The sequence below is a fragment of the Ceratina calcarata genome, unplaced genomic scaffold (genome assembly GCF_001652005.2).
Source record: "Ceratina calcarata isolate Rehan_Ccalc_2016 unplaced genomic scaffold, ASM165200v1 scaffold189, whole genome shotgun sequence".
Lineage (NCBI taxonomy): Eukaryota > Metazoa > Arthropoda > Insecta > Hymenoptera > Apidae > Ceratina > Ceratina calcarata.
Window position 1 is genome coordinate 475,129 of NW_017140401.1, and position 14,935 is coordinate 490,063.

Sequence of the window (14,935 nt, forward strand, 5' to 3'; positions counted from 1 at the left end):
TACAAATAAGAATCTCAATCTTTATGTATTACATATTATTCATACATAAATCTATGATTGATAATTGATGGCTAATGTATAGAAAGTTCTGGAAACAGTACTTATGGCGTACTAGCGTGCAAGACGAGCAATAGTCGTTACGATTATCGAGTTGAGAACGGATCGGAGAAGTTTCGGATACTGTAAGAAGTGTAGTTGTATGGACGATAGACTGTTCGTGGTTTAATTAATAATTAATAGAGCGTGTAGGCGAGAGACTGCCCCTTGTCCTTAAACATATATACAGGGTGTCCCAGAAAAAGCTTTAGAGCTGAGGAAAGGTCACTTTGTAGGTATTCCTGAACAACAACTTCCTTTGACAAAATGCAGAGTGAAGGATGGTTTTTGAATTATTAACGGAAAACACTGACCAATGAGAGCACGCAGAAGCCCCCCTCCCCCGCGCTGAACCACGGCCGAGCGTTATGATCCGAGCTAATACTCCAGTGGCTGAGCGCGGGCCCTACTCGGGTTCTCATTGATGAACGTTTTTCGTTAATAACTCACTCTGCATTTTGCTAAAGGAAATTGTTGTTCAGAAACACCTATAGAATCTCCTTCCCTCAGCTCTAACAGTTTTTCTGGGGCACCCTGTATATATTCTTTCTATAACTAATACTAAGCTTGTACATAATTAATAGTGAATAAGACGTTTAAATTAATAAGAGAACTTATATCTAGAAAGAAGTGGAATTTGCACACGAGGCAATCGTTCATCGCCAATAGACACATTATCATTCTATGTATATACATATATCATAGATGGAACACAAGGTCTTTTAGTTTTATGAATCATCAGTTTAAAAGTACGTTCGATCAATTCAACAACATTTGATTTCCGGTAAAAAAAAATGAATAGTTTGATCACAGTATGAATAGGAAATTCTGACGGTGAATATTTTCGGGACATGCGTCACCGGTGACCCGGGATTTTCGCGCGACTGATTTAAGCCGGCCTTCTTTCCCTCCGGCATGTATAATATGCCAGTTCACGGTTTTTACCGTCCGCGATCCGCGCCCGATCACCGCCTAATCCGTGAATTATGTTGCGCGATGGCAACGAAATTTTCACCGAACTTTTTGCTAAAACCCGGCGCGCTCCAGTTTTGGTGTTCGAGGAGCTCTTTTTATCAGTAGCCGCGTTACTTAATGTACGTTTTCGTGTCTGGGAATCGAAAAATAATTGTATCTCTTTTACTTTCGATGTATATGTATTTAAGTATCCGGTTGGTTTTGATTGCTACAATCATAAATGTATTATAATTGAGATACTTAAAACTAAAAAAGCTACTTTATCTACGATATTAATATAGTAATACATACTCTTCATTAAGATTGAAAAAGGAACATGGCCGTGTTTCGCCTTAGATCAACCTCGATCGCTAGTCGTCCGAGTCCGCGTGTAAAATTCAAAAATTAATCTGAATTTCACTAATTCAAATGTCCTAAACGACTGGCAGAATTTTCGATTGCTCGCAATGATTCGCAGGTTTCTGATCTCGTTAAATGCCCGAACGATCAGTAAGGCTTACGTCTACAGAATCCTGCGTTCTCGATCAGTACTCGAAACGGTTGACACCTTCTAGATCTTGATCGCTGCCCGGAACGATTGGCAAGACTTATGACTATAAAGGCTTTCTATTTCGACTAATGCCCGAAACGATGACAAGAACCGATCTCGATCGCTCGCACCTACGTAGTGTGCAATTTAACCTACGTTGTGCCGAAGTGCTGCTACCATTGCCCAGTGAAACGGGATTGGGGAAAAACATACTGATTGGTTTTTCTTACGAATGTTTTATTCCAATCAGCGTGTCTCCCTGAAGATCGAGTCCATCCCCTACTTGTCCTTAATATGTCTTAAACCATAGACTAGACCGTGCTAGATCTGACTTTCCTCATTCTGAAGAGGTAATTGACGACTGAGAAATATTCTCATATAAGGACGAGAAGTATATTCCGGTAAACCCATATTTTTGACTAATTTTGTGGGTAACATTGACAGTCTACTACCTTATCGCGTAGCTATCGCAGTCTTTAAGTTGTCACTTCCCAAATTCGAGACTTGTCCTTTTACTTTCGATTTACGTATTAACTGACTGATTAGTTTTGATTGATATAATCATAAATGTAGTTGAGATACCTGGACCTGAAGTTTGGACACCTAGAAAAATTATATGAATTACGTCTGCATTTATAAATACAACAGAACCTTACTTTTCATTCCCATGAAAAATCGAAAGAACAAATAGTATTTTTGTAATTGTGCATCTCAGTAAATATTATCATTATTTTGAATTACAGCATTTATAACTTTTAGTGTAACGAATTTTGGGTTCAGAGGTTGGTTGTGCTAATTTACAATCCTTCAAGTTGTCACTTGCCAATTTCGACACTTGTCCTTCAATATTCAAAGTTGCAATGAAAATTCCGCTGATGGCCAGTTCGCAGTTGCACAGTCGCCGGGAGTTTATTGCAAATCTGCATATTTTACCGACGTAACGCGGATGGGAAGTTGAAAAGCGGTCGGCGACGTTCCAAATATTGTTTCCGAACTGAAAGTCTACCAGGACAGGAGGGTGAACATTTCTCCCGTGCGTCATACTTAATTCAGAAAGTAATTAACATTTTAGCAATCATACTGTAAGCGCGTTACGAAAATAACATTCGAACTCAATTGCTGTTATCGACAGACGAGAGTATTTTCACTCAGAAAATTCGTCAAAATCAAAACTTTAGAAACCGAAACCGATACATTTAACTCGAGAATGACCGTAATAAGATTATTTTGCCTCAATATTATATTGCAATGAAGAAATTATGTTCGCAATTATTTACATTGACAATGATTACCGGAAAAAATATTAATTTGTAACCAAATTGTATGTACTACGGGATTGGGATTTCGACAGCGAAAAAAATGTAGAGTGAAACGTAGATATATGTTTATTAAAAAAAAGTTCACTCATACTAATGTAGACTAACACTATCGGAGTAACAATACCGTAAGTTCAGAACTTGAAAAGAAACTAGGATGGTTCACGGGGACTAGTTTTCCCATTCTCTTCGTGATGGTCCAAGCTGTCCACATCGTGGCAGAAGGTGCTGTCCTTCGAAATTCCCATAAGGAAACTTACCAGAAGCGGCAGAGGGAAAAAAGCGATGTTTTGGGGTCTGTCTTACCTTTTTATACCTGCGGGAGGGATTCGAAATAGGATCCTGTATTTTTTAGGTGAGGATGGAGCTTTTTAACACAAGGGCGCTAGTCTGGTGGTGAATCTTAGAACTTTTCCGTTCGCTGCGCTATAAATTCCTATTCTCATACATTTTTTTAAAAAAAACGTTCATTACAATTGAAAATATTAGACTATACAGAGTGTTCTGTAAAAAGTGTTAGAGTCAGAAATGATAGAGTGGTAGGGTCATTCTGAATGACAATTGTCTTTGACAAATAAAATGGGGCTTGATCTTCGAATTATAAGCGAAAAACACTGACTAATGAGAGCGTACGATTCACAAAGTGCTCAGTGACGGACTTCTTGACTCGAGTAGTGACACCCGAGCATAGTCAAGGAAACAAGTCCTCCACTCAGTACGAAGCGTTTTAAGAAAATAACGAATAATAAATTACATAAATAACAATGCAAGGAAATTGTTCGTTCTTTATTATGAATAAAAATTAATACACTTCATCGTTATTCATGTGGAATGGGTGGGAAAAAGAGGAATTTAATAAGATAAATAAGAAATTAAAAAATCGCAGCGAACATTGAATTTAAAAGAATTGCAAAAATAGTACAGATTGGATTTACCCATTCATCCGCAACTGCACTTGCTCCGAGGAAGATGGGTCATCCTGCCGATCCTTGCCGCTCGCAGGTCACTTACACTATTCACTGTCACTTTTCAGTCCACAATTTTCCGATCATCTGTTCTACCTGCTCGATCTCGTTCCTCTGGCTATGTCCGGGTGTCACGACTAAAGGACCGTCACCGAGCGCGGGCTCTCATTAGTCAGTGTTTTTTCACTTACAATTCAAAAACCAAGTCCCATTTTACATTTTGTCAAAGGGAATTGTTGTTCAGAGTGACCCTCGCACTCTGCCATTTTCTTAACACTTTTTACGGAACATCCTGTATAAGCAAAGAATTACACATAATACATACAAAAAGGAATTGTATATACCATATGGAGGTACTTTTAAGATGAAATCCAAATTATGAAATAAGAAATTTTATTCATAAATCAGTGAAAAAACGTGAATTTGCAAATAGAAGGTGTATAGAGTGAGTGTAAAAAAATGACTAAATTTTTTAAACCTGTAAGCGAGCCATGAAAAGATTTTTAGAATAAATTAAGGAACGTGAGTGTCAGTGCGAGAAAAACAAGAAATTAGAGATTAATAAAAATAAGGTAGATAAATATGAACGTAAAGAGTGGAGAATGTGAACAAAGTTAATATAACATTATATAATGATATAATTTCAAACAGGCAATTACCATAGGATTCATTACGTGTTAATTAATTAATGTATGCACAACATATTAAACATATTTGTTGATATAATTGCTAATATAATTTAATATTACCACATTATCCTGTTCCGTTCATTGTACCTGCGTTGTTCATTCTCAAGTAGGTATAAAAATCTCATTTTTGCACTTCGTAATGACTTATAAATTAATACCATTACGAATACATAAAGCGTTAAAGTTTCTCTTAGAAATTGAATTTTAAATTCCATTTCTTACAGTTCGACAACAGATGTCAAATTGTAATATCAATCTTAAACAACTAATTACTCCATTCAAATACGAAATATTCTCGCGTCGATCCACCCGTTCGCAAATCACGATTCCTGTCGATGTTGCTGAATTTAATCTTGGAGGGTAGGTCGTCGTACGACGAACGCAAATTGACAAACAACCGTGCGATACGACTTTGTCGCCGAGTTCGGCAACTTCGGATCCGTCGGCATAACTAATGTGCTATAGGGACTCGCAACTTTTCAAATTATGACGTCGAAGCGGTACTAACGTGTAATTTATGAAAACGTACATTCGACTAATGCGAAAGGAAAAAGCAGAGAAGTTTTATGCTAGATTTCACTTGTTATGTTTCAATGAAAAGTACCAATGTATTAGCAAAATAATTGAAGCTACTTATTATTAGTATATGATTATAAAGATTTATGTTTCAATAAAAACTATCAATAAATAGCATAGTTGGAACTATGTACTATTAACATGATTATAAAGATTTCAATTGTTATAATTTAATAAAAACTATTAATAAATTATATTGATAAAATAATTGAAGTTATGTATTATTAATACTGTTACCATTCAACACATTACATAAACAAATTGCAATTACTTGTTCGAAATAAGTAACAAATAATCTTAAAATAAATTTTTAAATCAGTACAATAGCAATAATCTAATTATTTATACAAAAGGATAATGATATCGTCACTAAAATACAAATGTACTTTATATGATACATCGTAAATACAAGCTCAGAATGTTATGTGTGTCACTGTAAAACCCTTTCGGTACGGGTGCCGGATATATCCGGCGTCCATCTGATGACCTGTGTGGGCGAGTGCCGAATATATCTAATATCTATTTCTTAATATTAAAGTTACAAACAACACTTGGAAGAAAGCATTGTTTTATTAAGCATAGATCATATATAAGGTTAGGAAAGTCTTCACACAAAGGAGGACTGACCATGTGCTACGTGCGCGTTTTCGGCGGGGCACCTCGTACAGCGGGAGTGTCGCGGCGGAAAGAGCGCTCGTACCGAAGGGGTTAAACCAGGACTGACTCATTGTCAGTTATACTGCCCTAATTATCTAGTAGCTAAAAGGGACTGTCCCTCCCTCGATCGTCCACATCAAATAGCCACCGAGACTAAAAACCCGAATATACATATAATTGTGAGTCGCCTCGGGTCATCCGTAGGGCCCTTGGCACGGTTATCCTCGTAACAAACATATTAAATATGTACTCGCAAATTCAATAAAATAACTCGACAACCACACCTCGGACAACATTTTGACAAAGGAAAATGTTGTCTAAAATAACTTCCATTTCGGAGTCTAACACTACTTCTAGGACATTCTGTATGTACATAAATAACACGTTGAGTACCGCGCTATCTATTGATAACTCGATTTTCCATTAATATAGTTTTAATTATTTCATGTACGTATCTAAAAGAATAATTATCTTCAAATAATACGTAATATCATTAACTAATTCATAATTATCATACTTAATACTGTTGTTGCACCGTGAATCTCCATAATACATAAGTCATTTTTATTTCTTATTCTAATTTTTAATGTTTAAAATGATATAAGTGGTTTAAAATCGAATTCGATTAGTACAACTTGGAAAATAAATGGAGTAAAAAAAAGAAAAAAACGTACTATTAAATTAAAAAAAGACGATGCATTGTAAATCGTGGCAGTAGTTCTCGAGTTACAAGCGTGTAAACGGGCAGACAAGCATATGTAAGCATGTCATCGCGCAGGAGCAGGATTGACTTTTGGTTCGGAGATAATGGTATCGTCAAGGTTGAAATTTATAATGATGCATTAAATACACATCGTTCACTGCGTTGCCAGTCATTTTCGTAAGCGGGTACTATCGAATAATATCGTTTATGTAAAACAACTTAAAAATAATTCGGCGTAATTTTAATATTGTGGATAAACACATATCTAAATTACTATAATAACAAGTGTGAGACAATACGTATTAAATAGATATATCTGATTACTTACGATTATTCTTTGCTCGATAGCTATAGATGAGAAAGTTCGCAGAGTAATAATTACACAAAGAGAAATTAAATGACAAAATGAAGAATTATCTAGCTTTGTGTTGGACCATACCACTTTTATTAATCTTCGCAAAAATAAATACGGTGAACTCTGGAAAAATATTAATAATAATTCCAGCGCCATCGTTCAGTCACCAGATCGTTTACCAAAATTTAATACGTGAATTGAGTAAACGCGGCCACGAAATAGTTTACGTAACACCAAATCCAATACAGGATAAATCGCTAAATAATTATAAGGAAATCGACATGAGCATCGCATACAAAACTTTAAGCACCGTTAACGTGACTCAGATCTCAGTAGATTACAAAAGTCTCACCAAATTTGAGATCGACGAAATAGGACACTACTTGTTCCAGCAGTGGCTTATAGACTTTTACAGTCTCCCGGAAGTGAGGAAAATCATTGAAAATAGAAACGAAGAGAAATTCGATGTGGTTATCTGCGAGGGCCTTACGGGTATTGGTTACTTTGCCATGGCTCACATACTGAACGCTCCTCTAATTGGTTAGTCCACAAAAATGTTTCTTTACATTTTTCTTATATCAGGTCATTCATAAGTTCGTGTCATGGACGCACTTATATTTATATTTGCATTTACATGGATTATAAGCACAAGAATATGTGTGTGTGTGGTATACGTACAGGGTGTCCCAGAAAAAATGTTAGAGCCGAAAAGGGATGATTCTCGACGTATTTCTAAACAACAATTTCCTTTGGTAAAATGCAAAGTGAACCATGGTTTTCGAATTATTAACGAAAAACACTGAACAATGAGAGCGTAGGGCCCGTGCCCAGTCACGGGTTGGTTGGTTTGGATCGTGACGCTCGGCCGTGACTTAGCGCTGGCCCTACACGTGCTCTCATTGGTAAGTGTTTTTCGTTAATAATTTAAAAACTATGCCTCACTTTGCATTTTAGCAAAGGAAATTGTTGTCCAGAAACACTTACAGAATCATCTCTCTTCGACTTTAACACTTTTTCTGGAACACCCTGTATAACGAGAAGAGATTTTGGAAAAAGATAACTACATTTTTTTAATATTTGTAATATTAGTAAGTATATTCAATACATAATGTTAAATACTAAAATAGAGAACAGCACTAAGTTATAGGATAAGCTATATCTAACAAATAATACAGATACATATGCATACGTATATGTATGTATAATAATATTGAATATGTATAATAACCTTCTTTGTACAGTTATGACGTCCGTGGATCTCCACATGTATCATAATTATTTACTCGGATCACCTATTCTACCCTCGCATCTCTCGAATTTGGAATTCGCCCATCGGATCAAACCGGACATGTCCTTTTGGGACAGAATTGTAAACTATGTCCACTCTATGTTCGCTTTGGGTCACTGGTACTACTATAATACGGGAAGGCACGAGAAAGTGGCGAGGAGTTTAATTGGATTCGATATACCGCCGCTAATGGATATCGCGAAGAACGCCAGCTTATTTATAGTCAATCAAGATCTACTACTCGGATACGCGACACCGTTACCACCCAACGTCATTCAGTTCACTGGCATGCACCTTTCGAAGGACTTTCCAGCTTTGTCAACAGTAAGTTATCATTTTTCATTATTTGTTGATCTAATCACGAATAGACTGCAACGTGGTGAAATGTAAGTGTATACGTGTATGGCCACATTCTTGTTAGGATTTATGGTCGTGAATCATTTCCATCAATTCTTAGAAAAAGTGCTCACGAGCTTAGAGTCATCTCTATGATTCTTCTTCATATCCCTCTGTTGTTGTCTTGCTCATACAGTGTACTGTTTATTTGAAACACATCTGTCTGGTATATGGCTAAACCCGGTCCCGATCGGTGGCCATATATTCGGCCACTACTATACTTGGTTTAGTATCGTTATCCTTGTCAAATCTTGAAAATGAGACCTTAACGTTCAAAGCCTGTACTAAGCTTTGAACCGGATAATAATCTATATACTGCCCGAAACTTGACACCACTTCAGTATCTCACTTACACCTATCCATTGTTCTCGTTTGAATTTAGTTGCATTCTAGGAAGTTACTTCCTCAAGCAACATATGTATACAATTCATCCTTTAAAAAAATACTTTAAATGTTTTATTTTCCATAGAAATCCTTCTTTTTTATTTTGTATAATGTCTAATTATCAATCCACTGCGAATAATAATGTTCTCCAGATAATTGATCGTAGAACTAGTATAAAAATTTGAATGTCTTGACACATCATTTATTAACAAGAAGAAGAACTATCAAATCGGGTCGAATTTTTGTTCGAAAATTTTTCTGTTCAATCAAGCCGACCATTTAACGAACTCTTTCTTCTTTTTAAACTGACGTAAACAACAGTCACGTTCAAGCATCGAATTCATAAGAATTTAGATCGATAGAATCCAGGCAGCGATATCTTTGACAATTCTATTAATTAGAGCAATCGTTCGGCCATGCGCTCTAACTTCTAATATTTATTAGAGATTTTAATAGTTTTGTTCAAAGCTTATAGTCAAAGAATCATCTGTTAAAATAATTAAGACGTTTTCAATTTTTTTTTAGGAATTGAATGAATTTTTGGGGAATGCCACCAATGGATTTATTTACATGAGTCTAGGCTCTAATGTGAAATCGGTCTTTCTGCAAAAGCACTTAGTGAAAACGATTTATAATGTCTTCTCTAGATTACCGTACAAGATTTTATGGAAGTACGAAGCTGACGACATACCAAGAAGCAGCAACATTCTTACTGCCGAATGGTTTCCTCAACGAAGTATTCTTGGTAAAAAAATAAAAAATATGTTTTATTACATTTTATGATTAATTGATAAATGCAAATATTTCTCTTATAGTTAACTATTTTATGAGATTTTTCTCACTGATTGATGAAATTTACATAGAGATTCCTGTATTTCCCTTCAGTTCCTTTATAAACTATTTTAACTATAATTAATTGTCGGTTTCAGCTCATCCAAATATAAAATTGTTTATTCAACAAGGCGGACTGCAAAGTACAGAGGAAGCTATCCATCATGGGGTACCAATGATCGGTATTCCGATGATGTTCGACCAATTCTATCGAGTGCAGAAATTAGAGTCGCTGGGTATTGGCAGAAAACTCGAAGTCGAGGAAATCAACGAGGACACGTTCCACGAAGTTGTTTACGATGTACTCAATAACAAAAGGTAATTTGCACCCGAGCTTGCCTGTTTAAAATTGCAGGTCGTCTCGATAAGCTCGAGTCTACACCAAATCGTGTACACTGCGTGTCTTTCGAAGTTTACATTCTAACTTAACAGGGGGAGTTGCCGGGCGCGCGTACATAACTTGTATTATTTATGAACGGCGAACACTTTGTGCGTATCAACTGAACAACTCGCAAGTTTGCCAGCGCAAACGTAATATTAAACAAAATTTATTGCCGCACGATGCAAATTTCAGTGAGCGTCGACGAAATACAATTTGAATTAAATTATAGTCACTCGTGTATCTATAGTATAAAATACACTAGCCCGGAGCACTTAAATGAATTTAATTATTTATGTATTCCATTAAGTGCCATCCTAAATTCAATTGCACAACAGGGAGTATAATTTTGTGCATTTTCCTCTTTGACTTCAATAAGTATTATGTTTTTTGTTTTCAGTTACAAAGAGAAAGTTATGGAGTTAAGAAGATTAATGAAGGATAAGCCGTACGAAAGTAAAGAGAACGTAATTTGGTGGGTGGAGTACGTGATGCGAAACAAAGGCGCGCCACATCTTCGATTCAGCGGCGCGGACGAGTCATGGTTTCGACGGTACGATACGGACATTATTGCGTTCCTATCTATCATTTTATTCCTCGTAACCATTATTTGTGCAATAGCTTTCGTACGAATTCTACGCTGGCTCTTCAAATATGCATTGCTAAAGTCTGATTACAAACCATTGTTAAATAAACACAAAAATGAATGAACTAGGGAATAAATACTGATTTTAATGTATTGCATACATGTAATTGAATTTTTAGTTCTGAAGATTAAATCTAACTTATTCATCTTAAATCATTTTCTGTATTTAATTTTATGCTAGGAATAAGATAAACGAGTGTTATATGTATTTAAATGTATGAGAATATTCACATTTCATTAATGCTGACACGTATCATAATCATAAAGCATAAAGATGTTCAATGAAGTCCATAAATATTCGAATATATTTCGAAGTTCAATAACAATTTTTAACATTGGATTTAACGAATTACTTTTCTTTTAAATTTTAGAGAAATTGATTTGCTATACGGATCTGTAATAAAAAGTAAAAGATCAGCAAAAAACATGATACAAATTTTTATTACAGGGTCAGAAAACATAGAAATTGTGTCTATTGTATCGTGTATATGTATTGAGTCCATTAAGAAGTCTCAAAAATGTATTTCGATTCATTAAAATGAATCCATTACCATATGATTTCTACCATTATTCCTTTTGCAATTGCATACACATATTTTGATATTCAAAGTTTCCATACGAGCATACAAATTCAGTTTACTTATTAATAAAACTGAATACTCTTTTCCGAGCCACGAAGCGCGTTTTCCATACGCGTTTTCAGCCAGGCTATCATAGCGTTTCGGATTCATCAGCCGTGGTAATACCATGGGCTTACCCGAACGTTGCCGACTTAACTTGAACCTCAACGGAACTTTCAGGAAGTAGATTGCCTTGATCGGAACTCGCGTGTGCGTCGCACACAAGAACGGGAACGAACGATGGATATAGAAATATCCATGGGACGTACTTTGAGTCAGGGAAACGGGAATTTCGAATTACGCGATTCGTCTGACAAGTTTTGCATTCTACGATCAACATGACGGAATCTCGTGACAGTTTTGAATCGATTCGACCAATAATTTCCGTCAGTTGTCGATCCTTATCAGTCGCCGTGAATAATATTTACACGTGAGACAATTTATTTGAGGAACTAAGCGGCTTCGTTCGAGCAAACTATTGTTTAAACTCAATTATCGAACATTTTCGCGAATAGAGTTATATTGAATACTATATTAGAACTTATGACACATGATTATTATTGATATTTGCATATGAGTCAATTTTGCTTTATTGACAATTCTTCTCAAGTCAGGTTTTAAAGCATATTTGAATTTGAAGAATTAATAGATGACGGAACCAGCTCAACTAAACCGTTTTCAAAACTCAATTATTATAGCTTTTAGGATTGTTTACTATTGTGTAGGATTAAGGTCTTTGTTAGAGAATATTGTTCAGTTTAAGCAGAACATTTTCTTTAGTTAATATGGCGGAAAAGATGGTCGGGGCATTAAAGCAACAACAATGTTGTTAGAACGAGAATATGTTAGAAGTAACATAGCTACTTCAAACAATAATACTCGGGTTTTGTTTACAAAACTCTGATTGTGGGAAGCAATAATAAATGTCCTTTGGAGTGCTTTATAAACGTTTTAAACCGGCTACTGAATAATAAATTACAACTTGCCTCCTCAATTTATAAGTTGATCGTGCGCGTAATCTAAGCAAACAAAATAAAGCGCGAGCAATCAATTACGAGGACGCGACGCGCCGCGAAGAAATTCTCTACGGATTAAAGCGACCATAATTCCTAATTACCGTCCGTAACGATTAAAACGTCACAGAGTAGGTTTCGCCCGATGGTCCCGAGCAAAACAAATAATTCTGTGCTATATCAGACTGAAGAACGAGTTGAGGCAGCGAGACAAGTGGAAAGAGACGACGCGTGTGCTTCTAGCGTTCCGCGTCAGACAAGTTTCGTCTTTGCCTTAACGGTGTTCCGCGATGCATTATGCAGAGTGGCAAGACCTTCAAGGAAACGATGAGAGCGAGCGAGATAGGAATAGAGAGAGAGAGAGAGAGAGACGGAAAGATGTTTCGGACGATCCTCGCGTCGCATCGGGCCGTTCGTCGAAGAAAGTTGTTTCGGCTCTTCGTGCTCGGAATCGAAGCGACGGAGGTATGCATAATGATTCAAAGTGTCGGTAGTTTCGAGATCAAACAGGAATCCTTAATTTTCAAGTTAGCGAATTTTCTAAAAGGATAATTTCCCTCTTCGCGGAATTTCTATCGAACGAATTGATTAGGCTCTTAGCTAGCCGTGTTGTTTCAGTCAACTGAAAGAAGGTAGCGACATCCATTTTAATATGAAAATATTACGCTACTGTTGATAATGCAAATTTTGTACTATACATGTGCAGTAAGTTATTACATTTTAAGAAACTATAATTTCATCAAAGTTCCATAACAAACTCAATGAACATTACAATTCATTCAACGAGAAGGAGCATCAGAAGAAACGAAGACGTATCGAAGAAACGAAGATCTATTATACATATACATAGTTGTGATTGTCAATTGTGATCCTTACAACCCATTCAGACAATGCAATGTTTTAACTGATTCGATAATAACTGAAAGCAACTTTCACATATTTTTGTATTGTAGATATTGATTAAGTACTCTTGAAGTATGCTTAAAATACGGAAACGTCTGAAATGCTGCTTTCCAATTCTAATTTTGCCAATATTTGGCAAACTTACTGATTTGTTCAAAGCATCGTCTGAACAAGCTCATATTGTAACTTGCATTTTTTGATATTGATGCAATGAATGGATCACGTTACACAACTTTAAAAAGAATCAGGCCAGAACTTCAATTACCAAACTCAATCTTAATTATGACAAAAGCTGTCAATAAATATTTCCTAATAATTAATCGCATGAGATATGATTCCATCATATTAATAATTGCTTCAGCAATCAATCTTATACGAAACTCAATTGTTGAAAAGTATGAAGGGTACATATTACATATTAAGTTTGTACCAGAATCTGCTGTGCACGAACCCGAGGAAATCGGGTCACAAGGCGGGCATGCCTCGATCAAAAATGCATACTAGCACGTTGCATGTCGCGCCGATCGCCGCGCGCGAAATGCACACCCGAGGCTGCATCGAATGCCTTCGTTGAGCAGGGTGTGCAGTACGCGGGACACGCGTGACACGCGACACGTGTCACACTCGCCCGATCGGCCAAGCAACTCGATTTATACCCAAACATATGTACCAGATCGTGTCGTCAGTTATGCGTTGTAATCGAGCCTCAGGAATTCCAACCCGATTGATTCCTGATTCTAATGATTCTATCTGTTAACGCTGACCTTAATCTAAATGATTTATTAATGACTTGGTATATTACTTACTATACAATTTCTCGTTTGACTTATTACCTGTGATTTTTTAAATAATGTTATATGATCTGATTATGTTCTTTTATTTGCAAATAATTTTATTAAATTGTTCATAATTTAATATACAATTTAGAATGCTTATTAAACTGTTCATGATTTATTACACGATTGAGTATATAATTTACCATTTGATTTTCTATGTATAAGTGATTTTTTAAATAATGTTATATGATCTGATTATGTTCTTTTATTTGCAAATAATTTTATTAAATTGTTCATAATTTAATATACAATTTAGAATGCTTATTAAACTGTTCATGATTTATTACACGATTGAGTATATAATTTACCATTTGATTTTCTATGTATATATATATCATAATTTATCAAAATATCATTTATTGTGTACGTAATTTGTTATATGATATTATAAACTTGTCAGCAGAAGATTTCTCAAGTATATCAATATAGGATTACAGTTATATATTATTTTATGATTTTCCATTAGGATATTTTATTATATTTGAAACAGTAGTCAATGAATTCTCGTCACTTTAAACCAGTAATTTAGCTGCGTTAATACTGTATCTGTTATACTTTCGCCGATAGTCGGCTCGCCCATTCTCTCGCTTTATATCCCGCTAAACGTGTTTCCAACGAATTGGATAGCCACGTTTGTTTATGAGGGTGCAAATGTTTTGCCACTGCCGCGGTAAATTGTTTACTCGTCGGAATAGCCACGGTATGCGCTTTTAATTTACACGGTCGCGGTGTCGTTGAAGCCCACTTTATGAGCGCAACTCGCACGTATATTAATGAA

At 35.8% G+C, this 14,935-nt stretch overlaps 1 protein-coding gene across 1 annotated transcript; it reads left to right on the forward strand.

Annotated features, from left to right (window-relative positions):
- Positions 1-6,545: 6,545 nt before the first annotated feature.
- LOC108621938 (UDP-glucuronosyltransferase 1-3-like) lies at positions 6,546-10,938 on the forward strand. The gene is made up of 5 exons (XM_018019549.2): positions 6,546-7,401; positions 8,103-8,473; positions 9,455-9,674; positions 9,859-10,078; positions 10,540-10,938. Exons 1-5 carry the CDS (start codon positions 6,912-6,914, stop codon positions 10,847-10,849), a joined length of 1,611 nt encoding a protein of 536 aa, XP_017875038.1. The 5' UTR covers positions 6,546-6,911; the 3' UTR covers positions 10,850-10,938.
- The last annotated feature ends 3,997 nt before the right edge of the window (positions 10,939-14,935 follow it).

Coding starts and splice junctions, on each gene's coding strand:
- LOC108621938 (XM_018019549.2), top strand. CDS start 6,912: ATGAAGAATTATCTAGCTTTGTGTTGGACCATACCACTTTTATTAATC. Junction 8,474..9,454: donor ACTTTCCAGCTTTGTCAACA/GTAAGTTATCAT, acceptor ATTTTTTTTTAG/GAATTGAATGAATTTTTGGG. Junction 9,675..9,858: donor TCCTCAACGAAGTATTCTTG/GTAAAAAAATAA, acceptor TGTCGGTTTCAG/CTCATCCAAATATAAAATTG.